The 14,232-nt window shown below is 33.7% G+C and overlaps 3 protein-coding genes across 3 annotated transcripts; all 3 read right to left on the bottom strand.

Annotated features, from left to right (window-relative positions):
• Window positions 1–3,560: 3,560 nt before the first annotated feature.
• On the bottom strand, window positions 3,561–4,628 carry LOC139093317 (uncharacterized). The gene is made up of 2 exons (XM_070644037.1): window positions 4,570–4,628; window positions 3,561–4,464 (listed from the first exon to the last, which is right to left on the bottom strand). The coding sequence occupies exons 1-2, from the start codon at window positions 4,590–4,592 to the stop codon at window positions 3,561–3,563; spliced, it is 927 nt and encodes a 308-aa protein (XP_070500138.1). The 5' UTR covers window positions 4,593–4,628.
• Window positions 4,629–11,492: 6,864 nt separating this feature from the next.
• Window positions 11,493–12,466, bottom strand: LOC139086623 (octapeptide-repeat protein T2-like). Its single transcript, XM_070635182.1, has 3 exons — window positions 12,433–12,466; window positions 12,078–12,208; window positions 11,493–11,942 (listed from the first exon to the last, which is right to left on the bottom strand). The coding sequence occupies exons 1-3, from the start codon at window positions 12,464–12,466 to the stop codon at window positions 11,493–11,495; spliced, it is 615 nt and encodes a 204-aa protein (XP_070491283.1).
• Window positions 12,467–13,012: 546 nt separating this feature from the next.
• On the bottom strand, window positions 13,013–13,916 carry LOC139086550 (uncharacterized). Its single transcript, XM_070635058.1, has 2 exons — window positions 13,692–13,916; window positions 13,013–13,639 (listed from the first exon to the last, which is right to left on the bottom strand). The coding sequence occupies exons 1-2, from the start codon at window positions 13,914–13,916 to the stop codon at window positions 13,013–13,015; spliced, it is 852 nt and encodes a 283-aa protein (XP_070491159.1).
• Between the last annotated feature and the right edge of the window lie 316 nt (window positions 13,917–14,232).

Below are 14,232 nucleotides of genomic sequence, written 5' to 3'. Positions count from 1 at the left end.
CTTTAAATAATTTAAAAAATGTTAAAAAAAAAATTAATTTTTCTAAAATTTTAAAAAATTTTATAAAAATTTAAAAAAGTTTTTAAAACGTATAAAAAATTTTAAAAATTTAAAAATATTAAAAAAAATTTGCAAAAAAAAAAAAAATCTAAAATTAACAAAAAATTTTAAAAAAATTTTTAAAAAAATAAAAATAATATAAACAAATTTCAAAAATTTTAAAAATATTAATAAAATTAAAAAAAAAAAATTAAAAAATTAAAAAATGTGTAAAAAATATTTTAAAAAAATTTTTTAAAAACATAAATGTAAGTAAAAATTTGAAATTTTTTTTTGAAATTTTAAAAATTTCAAAAATGTCTAAAAAAATAATCAAAAATTTAAAAAAAAATTCAAAAATTTAAATTAAAAATCAAATCAATTTAAAAATCATTTTGAGTTCGAGTGGTTATGTACAACTAACAGCATTTATTGACCATCATACCTATAAATTCAATAAACAATCATCTTATTTACATTTAATTGCTGTTAAGGTGTGTCCAAAATTTGTTATAAAAATGCCAACTTGCTGTTTATTGGCAGTGACTTTTTTCATCTCTAAGTGACAACAATTCTTAATAACTTTTTCATTCTGAATTCATCGACGCATGACTTAAATTAATTAAATAGGTATTTTATTTAATTCAATAGTCATTAGTGGTAATTTTTCACAAAATTAAAATTTAAAATTTTTTTTTCAAATTTTTTAAATTTTTTAAATTTTTTTTTTTTTTTAAATTTTTAAATTTCTCCATTTTTTTTTTTAAATTTTTTAATTTTTTAATATTTTTTAAAAAATTTTTTTTTTTGAAATTTTTGATTTTTTATTTAAATTATCGAAATTTTTTTTTAAATTTTTAAATTTTTTTCAATTTTTTTAAATTTTTTAAATTTTTGTATATTTTTTTTTAATTTTTGAAATTTTTTTCAAATTTTTTTTTTTTAACATTTTTAAAATTTTTTAAATTTTTAAATTTTTCAAATTTTCTAAATTTTTTTTTCTAAATTTTCTAAATTTTCTAAATTTTCTAAATTTTCTAAATTTTTTAAATTTTCTAAATTTTCTAAATTTTTTAAATTTTTCAATTTTTTTTAAATTTTTAAAAATTTTTGAAATTTTTTAAATTTTTTTTATTTTTTAAATTTTTTTAAATTTTCTTTTAAATTTTTGAATTTGTTTTTAAACTTTTTTAATTTTTTTTAATTTTTGAAATTTTTTTTACATTTTTGAAATTTTTTTTACATTTTTGAAATTTTTTTACATTTTTGAAATTTTTTTTTAAATTTTTTAAAATTTTTTTCAAAATTTTTAACATTTTTTTTAATTTTAAAGTAAAAATGACAGAACCAAGTTTATTGCCGGATGTATATTCATCACTAAAGCCACTTGTCATCATGTCATACCTAACAGGCGTATTCATCTGTCGAATTGACATAAAATCATGTAAAATAATCACAACAATATGGAATAAATTGACAGTTTTTATATTCTATATGATTTATATAATTGGAATTAATTCCTATACAAAATCAAATTTAATTAATGAAATTTTTATCACAAAGACATCAAAAGCCAGCTCATTTGTGCTAATTTATGTAGATCATATGCTGACTGTATCGTCAATTCTTTGGATATTTATAAGACGTAAAATGTTTTTTCAAATTTTATTAAAATTAACTGAAATTGATGAAAATTTAATTAAATTTAATGTTAAAATTGACTACAAAAAAGGTCAAAAAATTACAAATTTTGTTCTAATTTTAACAATTTTATTTCAATTTTGTTTAATTTTTTTATACAATTTTAAATAATTTAAATTTAAATTTATTTCCGTTAATTTATGGCTTAATGATTTTTATAAATGGAATTGCCGTTATTGGACATTTTGTCATTTTAATGATCAATATTGGAATTAGATTTAAAAAATTAAATTTGTGCCTTGAAAATTCAATTAAAAATTTATCAAAAATTCATTTAATTATTTTAAATTGTGTTGAAATTTTTAATTCAATTTATGGACCAATAATGATGATTTTTATTGCTAATTTATTCATTTGGTGCTGCATATCAGCATCATTAATCATTTATGTATCAAAATCAGACATTCAAATGACAATTTGTATTATTTGTAGCTAAATTATGTCATGTTTTGCATTATTTTTGATCATTTATTCAGCTGAGATGATATTAAGTGCTAAACAGCATGCTATTAAGTTACTTTATATGAAATTAGAAAAGGAACCGGAAAATTTTATTCAAATTATTGGACTTATCATGCAAATTCGACACACAAATGTTGAATTTTCATGTAAATTTTTCAATTTTAATTGGCATTTAGTCTTTAATTTCATAACAGCATGTGTCATGTACTTGATTATTATTATTCAATTTGAGGGAACTATGGCTAAATATTGAAATTCTATTCTGTGGACGTCATTTTTGGAATAAAATTTAATAAAATATTCAAATTTAAATTTTAAATTAAACTCTTAGACACAGAGACAAAACAGAGACACAGAGACACAGAGACACAGAGACACAGAGACACAGAGACACAGAGACACAATGACACAGAGACACAGAGACACAGAGACACAGAGACACAGAGACACAGAGACACAGAGACACAGAGACACAATGACACAGAGACACAGAGACACAGAGACACAGAGACACAGAGACACAGAGACACAGAGACACAGAGACACAGAGACACACAGACACACAGCCAAAGAAACACAGAGACACAGAGACACAGAAACACAGAAACACAGAGACACAGAGACACAGAGACACAGAGACACAGAGACACAGAGACACAGAGACACAGAGACACAGAGACACAGAGACACAGAGACACAGAGACACAGAGACACAGAGACACAGAGACACAGAGACACAGAGACACAGAGACACAGAGACACAGAGACACAGAGACACGGAGACACAGAGACACAGAGACACAGAGACACAGAGACACAGAGACACAGAGTCACGGAGACACAGAGACACAGAGACACAGAGACACAAAAGACACAGAGACACAGAGACACAGAGACACAGAGACACAGAGACACAGAGACACAGAGACACAGAGACACAGAGACACAGAGACACAGAGACACAGAGACACAGAGACACAGAGACACAGAGACACAGAGACACAGAAACACAGAGACACAGAGACACAGACACACAGACACATAGACACAGAGACACAGAGACACAGAGACACAGAGACACAGACACAGAGACACAGAGACACAGAGACACAGAGACACAGAGTCACGGAGACACAGAGACACAGAGACACAGAGACACAGACACAGAGACACAGAGACACAGAGACACAGAGACACAGAGACACAAAGACACAGAGACACAGAGACACAGAGACACAGAGACACAGAGACACAGAGACATAGAATGTTGCTTCCGAATTTAACGGAAAATTTTATTGAAAACTTTGAAATAATTTTTATAAAAAAATAACATAAATTGTTGAATTTTTTGGATTAGTTTAATAATTTGAGATGATCGTGTATATCAAAAAAATAAAGGCAATGACAAGTATGAAGGAAATGACAAACGTCATTATTTTAAAATTAGTCATTTGTGGTGAGTCCGTTGAGATTCTGGCTTTACTGGCATTAATTGAAATTGCCTCAAATCGTTCCTTGAGAGGCAAGTAATGTGAGAAGCTTGAATTTTGGAATCGACCATGAAGATTTTGGAGATTTTGATCGAAAATTGGAAATGATTCACAATTGACATAAATCAGTGAGTCTTCGAGTTTTTGTAACTCCTTTTCGATGTCTGAATAGCTTGAACATTTTAATTTTGCTTGGCTGATGACTTCTTTTACTGCTGTTCGGTTGTCGATAGCTTTCATGCTGATGCAATTGTTTTTACTAAGATACAACCAAGCCAAATTGTTCAAATTGTCAAAAACTTGAGTGCCGATGTGAATTAGTTTATTAGACGAAAAACTAACAACCTTCAACTCCGGATTATAGGTAAACAGTCCATCCTCAAGAAATTCAATGCCATTATCACCTAAGTTAAGATAAACCAGCTTTGGAAATGGCTTCAAATCGCTCTGCTGAATTTCCTTCAAACGACCATAGTTAATAAAAATCGCTTTAATATTTGTGAAGAAATTTGCTAAATTGCGCGGGAAATATTCTATGACACGAGAGGAATCGACTGAATAAAATCCAGCGATATCCGAGTCGCTCTTGCCAGTTTCATGTGTTCCTTTTGCCGAATTAATCACCGCTGATTCTTTTGATTTTATGTTAAGAGTATTTTTAAGGTCGCAACAATAAACATCACCAACAGCAATAAAGTAAAACATTCCAAACTCGCATTCCATATCCGCAGAATCACCAAATCCACAGATCAGTGCCGAGCATGCAACAAAGCTGTAATTTAATAAATTTAGAAATTTGACATTAAAAAAATGATTAAAAACTCTTAAAATTAAGTCAGAGTACATCCATTCCATCCCTAAATTACTCATCACTTACACAAAAATTTCCTTTATTGCCATTTTGTGATTGTGCTGATTTTTTTTTAATGTTAATTGTTCAACTGATGACTTTAAAGTGATTTAATTTTTATAAAAAATCTAAGCATAACATGATTCACAATTGGATACAGAGTTGACAATTGTCTGACAGGATTGTGACCTTTTACGTCGACAGAATTTCTGCAGATTATTTTTCATAATTTTCACACTTTATCAAAAAAAGAAAAAAGTTTGCTTATGTCAGGTCTTGAACCCATGACCTCATGTTGCAATAACCATAACTATAACCATTGCGCCATCACGACACATTTTTCCATATTTGAGTGATGGCAATTTGTCATATATATATATAGATATATAAATATTTATTTGATATAATTATTTTAATTATAATAAATATCAAGAAATTTTAATTTTTTTTTCACATGATTATCTGGCAACAAAGCTCAAATTTTGATCAAATTTGACTGAAAATTTGGCAACGTTGCACAAATTTTGGTCAATATTGACTGAAAATCTGGCAACGTCGCACAAATTCAGGTCAATTTTGACTCAAAATTTGGCAACGTTGCACAAATTCTGGTCAATTTTGACTGAAAATCTGACAACGTCGCACAAATTCTGATCAATTTTGACTGAAAATCTGGCAACGTCGCACAAATTCTGGTCAATATTGACTGAAAATCTGGCAACGTCGCACAAATTCTGATCAATTTTGACTGAAAATCTGGCAACGTCGCACAAATTCTGATCAATTTTGACTGAAAATCTGACAACATCGCACAAATTTGGTCAATTTTGACTGAAAATCTGGCAACGTCGCACAAATTCAGATCAATTTTGAAAAAATCATCAAAAATTTAACAAATAAGTTGATCATTTTTCAAATGTACATCCCTAAATTGACATACAACAATCAAGTACATGACACATGCTGATGCAAATTTAAACATTAATGTCCAATTAAAATTAAAAAATTTACATGAAAAATCAACATTTGTATCACGAATTTGCATTATAAATTGACTAATTTTATCTCCATTTTCCGGTTCCATTGCCAATTTTGTGTATAGTTGCTGCATGCCATACAGCTTTGACTGTATAATTTTCTCAGCATAATAAATAATTAAATAAATAATTATAACCGATATTATAATTCGTATTATAATTATTATTTTCATCAATAAAGTCAATCCAGTCATTGGATATGGAACTGATATGTAGGCACAACATTGTACCAAATAAAATCCAAATGTAGCCATCATTGGATGTCCATAAACTGAATTATAAAGTCTAACACATTCAGCTATTTTTATATGAATTATTGACAATTTATTTATGGATTTATCAATGCAGTCATTCAGGATGTCGAAGCGGTTGCTGATCTTGGACATGATAATGATGTAATGGGATATGATTGATATTTTTGTGATAAATAATTGAATATAGAACAACGGAATATGATAATTCATATGAAATGACACTGTATGACTTAATATAGCTAATAGAAGCTGTATAAACAGAACTAAAAGTACAGTCAACAGCACCGTACCCAGCACTATCCACAATGTCTTATTCTGTAATTTATAATTAATTCTAACCTCAAATTCACAAAATTTCTCATCAATTTCACTTAAATTAATTAAAATTTTTAATATTTTATCACGTTTATAATAAATCCAGGACATGGACATGACCATTATGCTGTAGTCCATAAACATTAACATTGTTGATCCTCTTGTTGATGTCTTTGTCTCAAAGATTTTTGAAATTATGTCCGAACTTGAGTACTGCCAATATCCAATCGTGTGTATCATTATGACACCAAATACAGTCAAGGAACTCCAAAATGGCCTCAAAATTTTATCATTTTTAAAGTCAATTTTAATGAAAAATAAGCCTGTTAGTGATGATATGATGAATAATGGCTTTACGGATGAGTAAACGTCTGACAACATGACTTTGTTGGATTTTGATGACTTTGTGGTGTGAATAACATGCTTGATGTCTTTTATATTGCTCAGAATAATGCGTATTTGAAGTTGGTTGTGGATATTATGTTACAAAATGAAGGAATATTTGGACATGAATGTCTTGAGTTTCTTGAGGATGAGGAAGTGATCAATTAAGGTTGATTATCGGCCTTAGCCCTTCCTCTACTCTCTCTCGTTCTTCTCTCCAGATCCTCTCTCTTTCGTACCTCTCTCTCATTCCTCTCTCTCCCGTTACTCTTTCCCATTCCTCTTTCCAGTTCCTCTCTCCCGTTCCTCTCTCTTTCTCGTCCCTCTCTCCCGTTCCTCTCTCTTTCTCGTCCCTCTCTCCCGTTCCTCTCTCTTTCTCGTCCCTCTCTCCCGTTCCTCTCCCCAGTTCCTCTCTCCCGTTCCTCTCTCCAGTTCCTCTCTCCAGTTCCTCTCTCCCGTTCCTCTCTCCCGTTCCTCTCTCTAGTTCCTCTCTCCAGTTCCTCTCTCCAGTTCCTCTCTTCCCGTTCCTCTCCTCCCGTTCCTCTCTCTAGTTCCTCTCTCCCATTCCTCTCGCTCTCTCATTCCTCTCTCCAGTTCTTCATTCCAGTTTCTCTCTCCAGTTCCTCTCTCCAGTTCCTCTCTCTAGTTTGTCTCTCCAGTTCCTCTCTCTCCAGTTCCTCTCTCTCCCGTTCCTCTCTCCAGCTCTCTCCAGTTCCTCTCTCTCCAGTTCCTCTCTCTCGTTCCTCTCTCTCGTTCCTCTCTCTCCAGTTCCTCTCTCTCCCGTTCCTCTCTCCAGCTCTCTCCAGTTCCTCTCTCTCCAGTTCCTTTCTCTCCCGTTCCTCTCTCCAGTTTCTCTCTCCAGTTCCTCTCTCCAGTTCCTCTCTCTAGTTTGTCTCTCCAGTTCCTCTCTCTCCAGTTCCTCTCTCTCCCGTTCCTCTCTCCAGCTCTCTCCAGTTCCTCTCTCTCCAGTTCCTCTCTCTCGTTCCTCTCTCTCGTTCCTCTCTCTCCAGTTCCTCTCTCTCCCGTTCCTCTCTCCAGCTCTCTCCAGTTCCTCTCTCTCCAGTTCCTTTCTCTCCCGTTCCTCTCTCCAGTTTCTCTCTCCAGTTCCTCTCTCCAGTTCCTCTCTCTAGTTTGTCTCTCCAGTTCCTCTCTCAAGTTCCTCTCTCCAGATTCTCTCTCCTTGGTTATCAACCCTCCCAAGACTTCATGACATGCAGCAAAAGGATCTCAATCAAACAAATGCAACCCGAATAGCAAAAGTAGCTTAATCAAGCCAAAATCCGGCACCAGGTCTACTTATACACAGTGAGAGTCAGAGTCACGTCAAGCTGGAACATGATTTTAGATAGATTAACCGATTTGTGCTTTTCGGGTAACAGACATACATATTTTGACAGTATACTAATTCAACACAATCCATTGTAAATACCACAAAGATCATTAAATCTACAAACATTGCCTATTTACTCTGTAAAGCTATACATGCCGACCATTTGGCACCAAACTTGAGATAATTCAATAATTCTCCAATTTCACCTATTTAATCTTCAATAGTTGAGTGATTCCAAAAAATTGCCAACGTAGGAAAAATTTAACTAAATTTTGACTGAAAATCTGGCAACGTAGCACAAATTCTGATCAATTTTGACTGAAAATCTGGCAACGTAGCTCAAATTTTGATCAATTTTGACTGAAAATCTGGCAACGTAGCACAAATTCTGGTCAATTTTGACTGAAAATCTGGCAACTTAGCTCAAATTTTGATCAATTTTGACTGAAAATCTGGCAACGTCGCACAAATTCTGATCAATTTTGACTGAAAATCTGGCAACAGAGCACAAATTCTGGTCAATTTTGACAGAAAATCTGACAATTTCGCACAAATTTTGATCAATTTTGATTGAAAATCTGGCAACGTAATACAACATAATCAATTGATCCAATATCGAATCCTAAATTGTCATGACTCTATGCTGGTGTCAAAGGCATCAAGCTTTTGTAATGCCTGGATAGCAATATCAACCCCACCTGCCACTCTACCTCAAAACGTTTCTGCCCAACCCCACTAGTAATGATAGATTCAATAACTGTACAAATACAACTGAACGGTAATGATGAATGACACTTCAGCTACTCCAATTGCTAAAATTCACTAACTCCAGTGGTGAACAACCTGTGTGCCACGGCACGTCAACATTTCATGAATATGTCATGAACCGTACGCCGAGTTGGGTCTTGATCGATGCTTAGCATCAACATGTGACAAAAAAAAGGTTGTCCATCACTGGACAATACAAAGGTGTGTCCAAATGGTCAAACAGAAGGCAATTTGATCCGGAAACCCCAAAATTCACTGTTACTGTCCCAAATTGCCTATTTAGTCATCAACAGCTTAAGACCGCAGTCCATAAAAGATGCTATTGGAAGTCTACACATCCCTAAAGCCACTCTTTATCATCTCATCAATGACTGGACTATTCAGCTTCAACATAGACATCAAAACATCCAAAATTGTGACTAAATTATGGAATAAATTAATAATTTTATTAACAATAGTCATTTACATCATTGGATGTTGGTTCTATTTAAAGTCAGAATTAATAAGTAAATTATTTTCAACAAAATTATCAAAAATTAGTTCAAATATTCTAATTGGAATTGACTGTGCCTTTATAGTCGTGGCTATGCTGTGGGTTCTGACAAATCGTGATAAAATATTAAAAATTTTAATAATTTTAAGTGAAATTGATGAAAAATTGAGTAAAATTGGATTAAAATTGAATTATAAGAGTCAGAGGACTAAGTTGCTTGCCTTAATAGGACTCATCATGTGCCTGCTTGTCAGTCAAGTTGTAATAACGATGATAATAAGCATAAAAATTATAAAATTACAAATTATTGGCATAATTGTGTGCATTTATAATTATTTAGTATTTATTATTGGAATTGTCTTATTCCTGCATTATATTGTGCTTATGTACAGCATTGGAACTAGATATGACATGATGAATATGTCAATTAATCAGTCAGTCCAAAATTTATCAAAAATTCATTTAAAAATAGCAAAATGTGTTAGACTTTATAATACAATTTATGGACATCCAATGATGGGAACTTTTGCAATTTTTCTTATTTGGTTCATAATTGCGTCATCGAAGCTTGTTATAGCACCGGATATAAATGTCATGTCAACAGTTGCATTAACATTCAACATAACAACGACAGCTATTGCATTAGGTTTTATAATTTATTCAGCTGAAATGATATTGAATGCTAAACGGAAGTCTATACAGATGCTGTACACAAAAATGTCAGCGGAACCTGAAAATGGCGATAAAATTACACAACTTATCATGCAAATTCGACACACAAATGTTGCATTTTCATGTAAATTTTTTGAATTTAATTGGAATTTAATGTTTAAATTTGCATCAGCATGTGTCATGTACTTGATTGTTGTTATACAGTTTGAGGGATCGATGGATGTGTAATGAGTAGCTCGACTGTACTTGACAGCACAGGGTATAGTGGGAGACATGACAGTCTTGGTCATGACACCTTGTCTGTGACATGACACTCATGTCTGCGTCACATGATACCCTGTCTGGGTCACATGACACCCATGTCTGCGTCATGACACCCTGTCTGAGTCATGACAGTCTGTGACATGACACTCATGTCTGGGTCATGACACTCATGTCTAGGTCATGACACTCATGTCTTGGTCATGACACCCTGTCTGTGACATGACACCCTGTCTGTGACATGACACCCTGTCTGTGACATGACACCCTGTCTGTGACATGACACCCTGTCTGTGACATGACACCCTGTCTGTGACATGACACCCTGTCTGTGACATGACACCCTGTCTGAGTCATGACACCCTGTCTGGATCATGACAGTCTGCATATGACACCCTGTCTGGGTCATGACAGTCTGAATATGACATAAATTGCTGTAGTTTTTGATGCCAAAAAAATTAAATAAAATTTACTTTAAAAAAAACAAATCAAATTTATTTCTTTAGATTATAATGGCTGTGTATTAGGTAGGGGGAGGGTAGGTTGGTGGGGAGGGTGAGGATGTTGAAAATAAAACACACGGTTTTTCATGACAGAGACAACCAACATCAACTTCTTCTCCAAGATTCGTCCCAATTTTTCCGACTCTAAGTAGCACCGTCGGGCTTCGTCGCAAGCCACAGATGACCCTAAGTAGCATGTCGTCGCAAGCCACAGATGACCCTAAGTAGCATGTCGTCGCAAGCCACAGAATGAACCCCTTCAGCTTTTGAACCCGAGTTATGAGACGACACCCTAATCAACCGCGTCACACAACCAACAAGCTTAAACCTTCAAAAATGACTAACAAGATTGAAATCTTGCATGCTCCATGTCTTATAAATTAATATTTATTATTCCAGCTGAACAATTGAATCATGACTTTTAAAATGTTTATAGCTTCTTAATCTGTGTCATTAATTCTTAATTTAATGAATTTTGATTTTAAATTTTGTCGTGCCTTAAAAAAAGGCATAAAAAAAAAATTTAAATTTCTTTACAATAGAATTACTATTTTATTGATTTTCAGTTCATCAAACTAATAGAGTAATAAAAAAAAATATATTAAAAATTTTTTATCAATTTTTGTCATTATCAGTTGAATTATAAAAGGTAGTTGTGGACGGTAGAGTTAGTTCAGTATAAATTGGACGGTCTGAAATTGCTGAATTTAATTTTTTTATTTTGTTATTTAAATTTATAGAAAAAAAAATGGAATTTAAAATTTGTGTAATTTTATTAATTTTTGTGTCTAATTTTGTTAGAGGTAAGGACGGTTATTCATCCAAATTGATCTTCTTGATACTCATGTGGTGCCTAAGGGTGTCTCTCTGTTGCTCTCTTTCTCTTAGTCTCTCTTGGCCTCTCTTTGTTGCTCTCTTACTCTCTCGGAAGGTTTATGTCGCTCTCTGCCGCTCTCTGTTGCTCTCTCTGTCGCTCTCTGTTGCTCTCTGTCGCTCTCTTTGTTGCTCTCTTTGTTGCTCTCTTTGTTGCTCTCTTTGTTCCTCTTTGTTGCTATCTTTGTTGCTCTCTTTGTTGCTCTCTTTGTTGCTCTCAGTCGCTCTCTTTGTTGCTCTCTTTGTTGCTCTTTTTGTTGCTCTCTGTCGCTCTCTTTGTTCCTCTTTGTTGCTCTCTCTGCCGCTCTCTGTTGCTCTCTCTGTCGCTCTCTGTTGCTCTCTGTCGCTCTCTTTGTTGCTCTCTTTGTTGCTCTCTTTGTTGCTCTCTTTGTTGCTCTCTTTGTTCCTCTTTGTTGCTATCTTTGTTGCTCTCTCTTTGTTCCTCTCTGTCGCTCTCTTTGTTCCTCTCTTTGTTGCTCTCTTTGTTGCTCTCTTTGTTCCTCTTTGTTGCTATCTTTATTCCTCTCTGTCACTCTCTTTGTTGCTCTCTGTCGCTCTCTTTGTTCCTTTTTGTCGCTCTCTTTGTTGCTCTCTGTCGCTCTCTTTGTTGCTCTCTTTGTTGCTCTCTTTATTCCTCTCTGTCACTCTATATCGCTGTTTGTCACTCTTTGTCACTCTCTGCCACTCTTTGCCTCGCTCTGACTCTCTTGGTCGCTCTCTGTCGCTCTCTGACTCTCTTGGTCGCTCTCTATTGCTCTCTGCCGCTCTCTGCCTCTCTCTCGTCGCATTTTGTCACTATATGTCACTATAGTACCTATATGTCTCTCTATCTCTTCTACAATCCCCAGTGACGCATTTACACCTATCCATATAAGTGTCCTGATTGTCTCTAATCCTACAACCCTATTTTTTTATATCCATTTACAGACATCTCATGCGGCGGTGGAAATCAAAAAATTTGCTGGTTTTATGAATCACATTTTGATCAATCCCTTCGAACCTACACGAGAGTCACTAACAGCTGGGTTGAACATGTTGTCACATTAATGCAATCACATTCAGCACAAAATCCATTCGAGCAGTCAAATTCATTAAGTACAGCATTAGATGGAATTATTTCAGAAAATTCAGGAATGCTTGATACATATTTGAATAATTTTGGAAGAGAAATTGCTGATTTGACTGAAATTGACTATAAAGTTGTGACTGAATCATTTAAGGATGTTAATTTTGGATCACCATTTCCATTATCATGTATAAAAAATCTTGCTGATGCTGGTAAAATTTATAATAATGGATTGGATAAGATTAATAGTGAAAAATCAGCAATTGTACAAGCAAGTCTTGGATTTGGTCCATAATGTCCATGACATAACTCGTTGATTTTTGTAAATTTTGCTAATTTTTGTAATAATAAAGATATTTTTTCAAGTAGAATTGTGATTTTATGATTAATCAACTGTATTTTTCCAGCATGAATTGGATATAATTTGAATAATATTATTTTGACTTCTTTATGACAATATTATTAATCATGCAACGTACTAAACATTTATCATAGCCAAGAGCAGTAGTCATACTCAGTTTTTCGTTCTCTTCGTTCTTTTCGTTCTCTTCGTGTTCTCTTTGTGTTCTCTTCGTGTTCTCTTTGTGTTCTCTTCGTGTTTTCTACTCGTATTCTCTACGTATTCTCTTCGTGTTATCTTCGTGTTATCTTCGTTTTCTCTTCGTGTTCTCTTCGTTCTTTTCGTGTTCTCTTCGTTCTCTTCGTGTTCTTTTTGTGTTCTCTTTGTGTTCTCTTCGTGTTCTCTTCTTGATTTCTTCGTGTTCTCTTCGTGTTCTCTTCGTGTTCTCTTCGTTCTTTTCGTGTTCTCTTCGTTCTCTTCGTGTTCTTTTTGTGTTCTCTTTGTGTTCTCTTCGTGTTCTCTTCGTGTTTTCTTCGTGTTCTTTTCGTTCTTTTCGTGTTCTCTTCGTGTTCTCTTTGTGTTCTCTTTGTGTTCTCTTCGTGTTCTCTTCGTGTTCTCTTCGTGTTCTCTTCGTGTTCTCTTCTTGATTTTTTCGTGTTCTCTTTGTGTTCTCTTTGTGTTCTCTTCGTGGTCTCTTCGTGATCTCTTTGTGTTCTCTTCGTGTTCTCTTCGTGTTCTCTTTGTATTCTCTTCGGTTCTCTTTGTGTTCTCTTCGTGTTCTCTTTGTGTTCTCTTCGTGTTCTGTTTGTGTTCTCTTCGTGTTCTCTTCGTGTTCTCTTTGTGTTCTTTTCGTGTTCTCTTCTTGATTTTTTCGTGTTCTCTTTGTGTTCTCTTCGTTCTCTTCGTGTTCTATTTGTTTTCTCTTCGTGTTCTCTTCGTTCTTTTCGTGTTCTCTTCGTTCTCTTCGTGTTCTTTTTGTGTTCTCTTTGTGTTCTCTTCGTGTTCTCTTTGTGTTCTCTTTGTGTTTTCTTTGTGTTTTCTTTGTGTTCTCTTTGTGTTTTCTTTGTGTTCTCTTCATTCTCTTTGTGTTCTCTTCGTGTTCTCTTTGTTTTTTCTTCGTGTTCTCTTTGTGTTCTCTTCGTGTTCTTTTCGTTCTCTTCGTTCTCTTCGTGTTCTCTTTGTGTTCTCTTTGTGTTCTCTTCGTTCTCTTCGTTCTCTTCGGGTTCTCTTTGTGTTCTTTTCGTTCTCTTCGTTCTCTTCGTGTTCTCTTTGTGTTCTCTTCGTGTTCTCTTCGTGTTCTCTTCGTGTTCTCTTCGTGTTCTCTTCGTGTTCTCTTCGTGTTCTCTTCGTGTTCTTCTTGATTTCTTCGTGTTCTCTTCGTGTTCTCTTCGTGT

Source organism: Chironomus tepperi, unplaced genomic scaffold, assembly GCF_022539635.2.
Source record: "Chironomus tepperi strain 1889 unplaced genomic scaffold, CSIRO-AGI_Ctep_v1 contig_7, whole genome shotgun sequence".
NCBI lineage: Eukaryota > Metazoa > Arthropoda > Insecta > Diptera > Chironomidae > Chironomus > Chironomus tepperi.
This window is presented reverse-complemented; position numbering and strand designations above follow the sequence as displayed.

What these genes read in the sequence shown, in the direction of transcription:
- LOC139093317 (XM_070644037.1), bottom strand. Translation starts at nt 4,592, where the DNA reads ATGGCAATAAAGGAAATTTTTGT. An exon ending in GCAATAAAGGAAATTTTTGT is followed by an intron (nt 4,465 to 4,569) that starts GTAAGTGATGAG and finishes ATTAAATTACAG; the next exon opens with CTTTGTTGCATGCTCGGCAC.
- LOC139086623 (XM_070635182.1), bottom strand. Translation starts at nt 12,466, where the DNA reads ATGTTCAACCCAGCTGTTAGTGACTCTCGTGTAG. An exon ending in TGTTAGTGACTCTCGTGTAG is followed by an intron (nt 12,209 to 12,432) that starts GTTCGAAGGGAT and finishes ATGCGACGAGAG; the next exon opens with AGAGGCAGAGAGCGGCAGAG. An exon ending in GTGACAAACAGCGATATAGA is followed by an intron (nt 11,943 to 12,077) that starts GTGACAGAGAGG and finishes GAATAAAGATAG; the next exon opens with CAACAAAGAGGAACAAAGAG.
- LOC139086550 (XM_070635058.1), bottom strand. Translation starts at nt 13,916, where the DNA reads ATGAAGAGAACACAAAGAAAACACAAAGAGAACACAAAGAAAACACAA. An exon ending in GAAAAAATCAAGAAGAGAAC is followed by an intron (nt 13,640 to 13,691) that starts ACGAAAAGAACA and finishes GAACACAAACAG; the next exon opens with AACACGAAGAGAACACAAAG.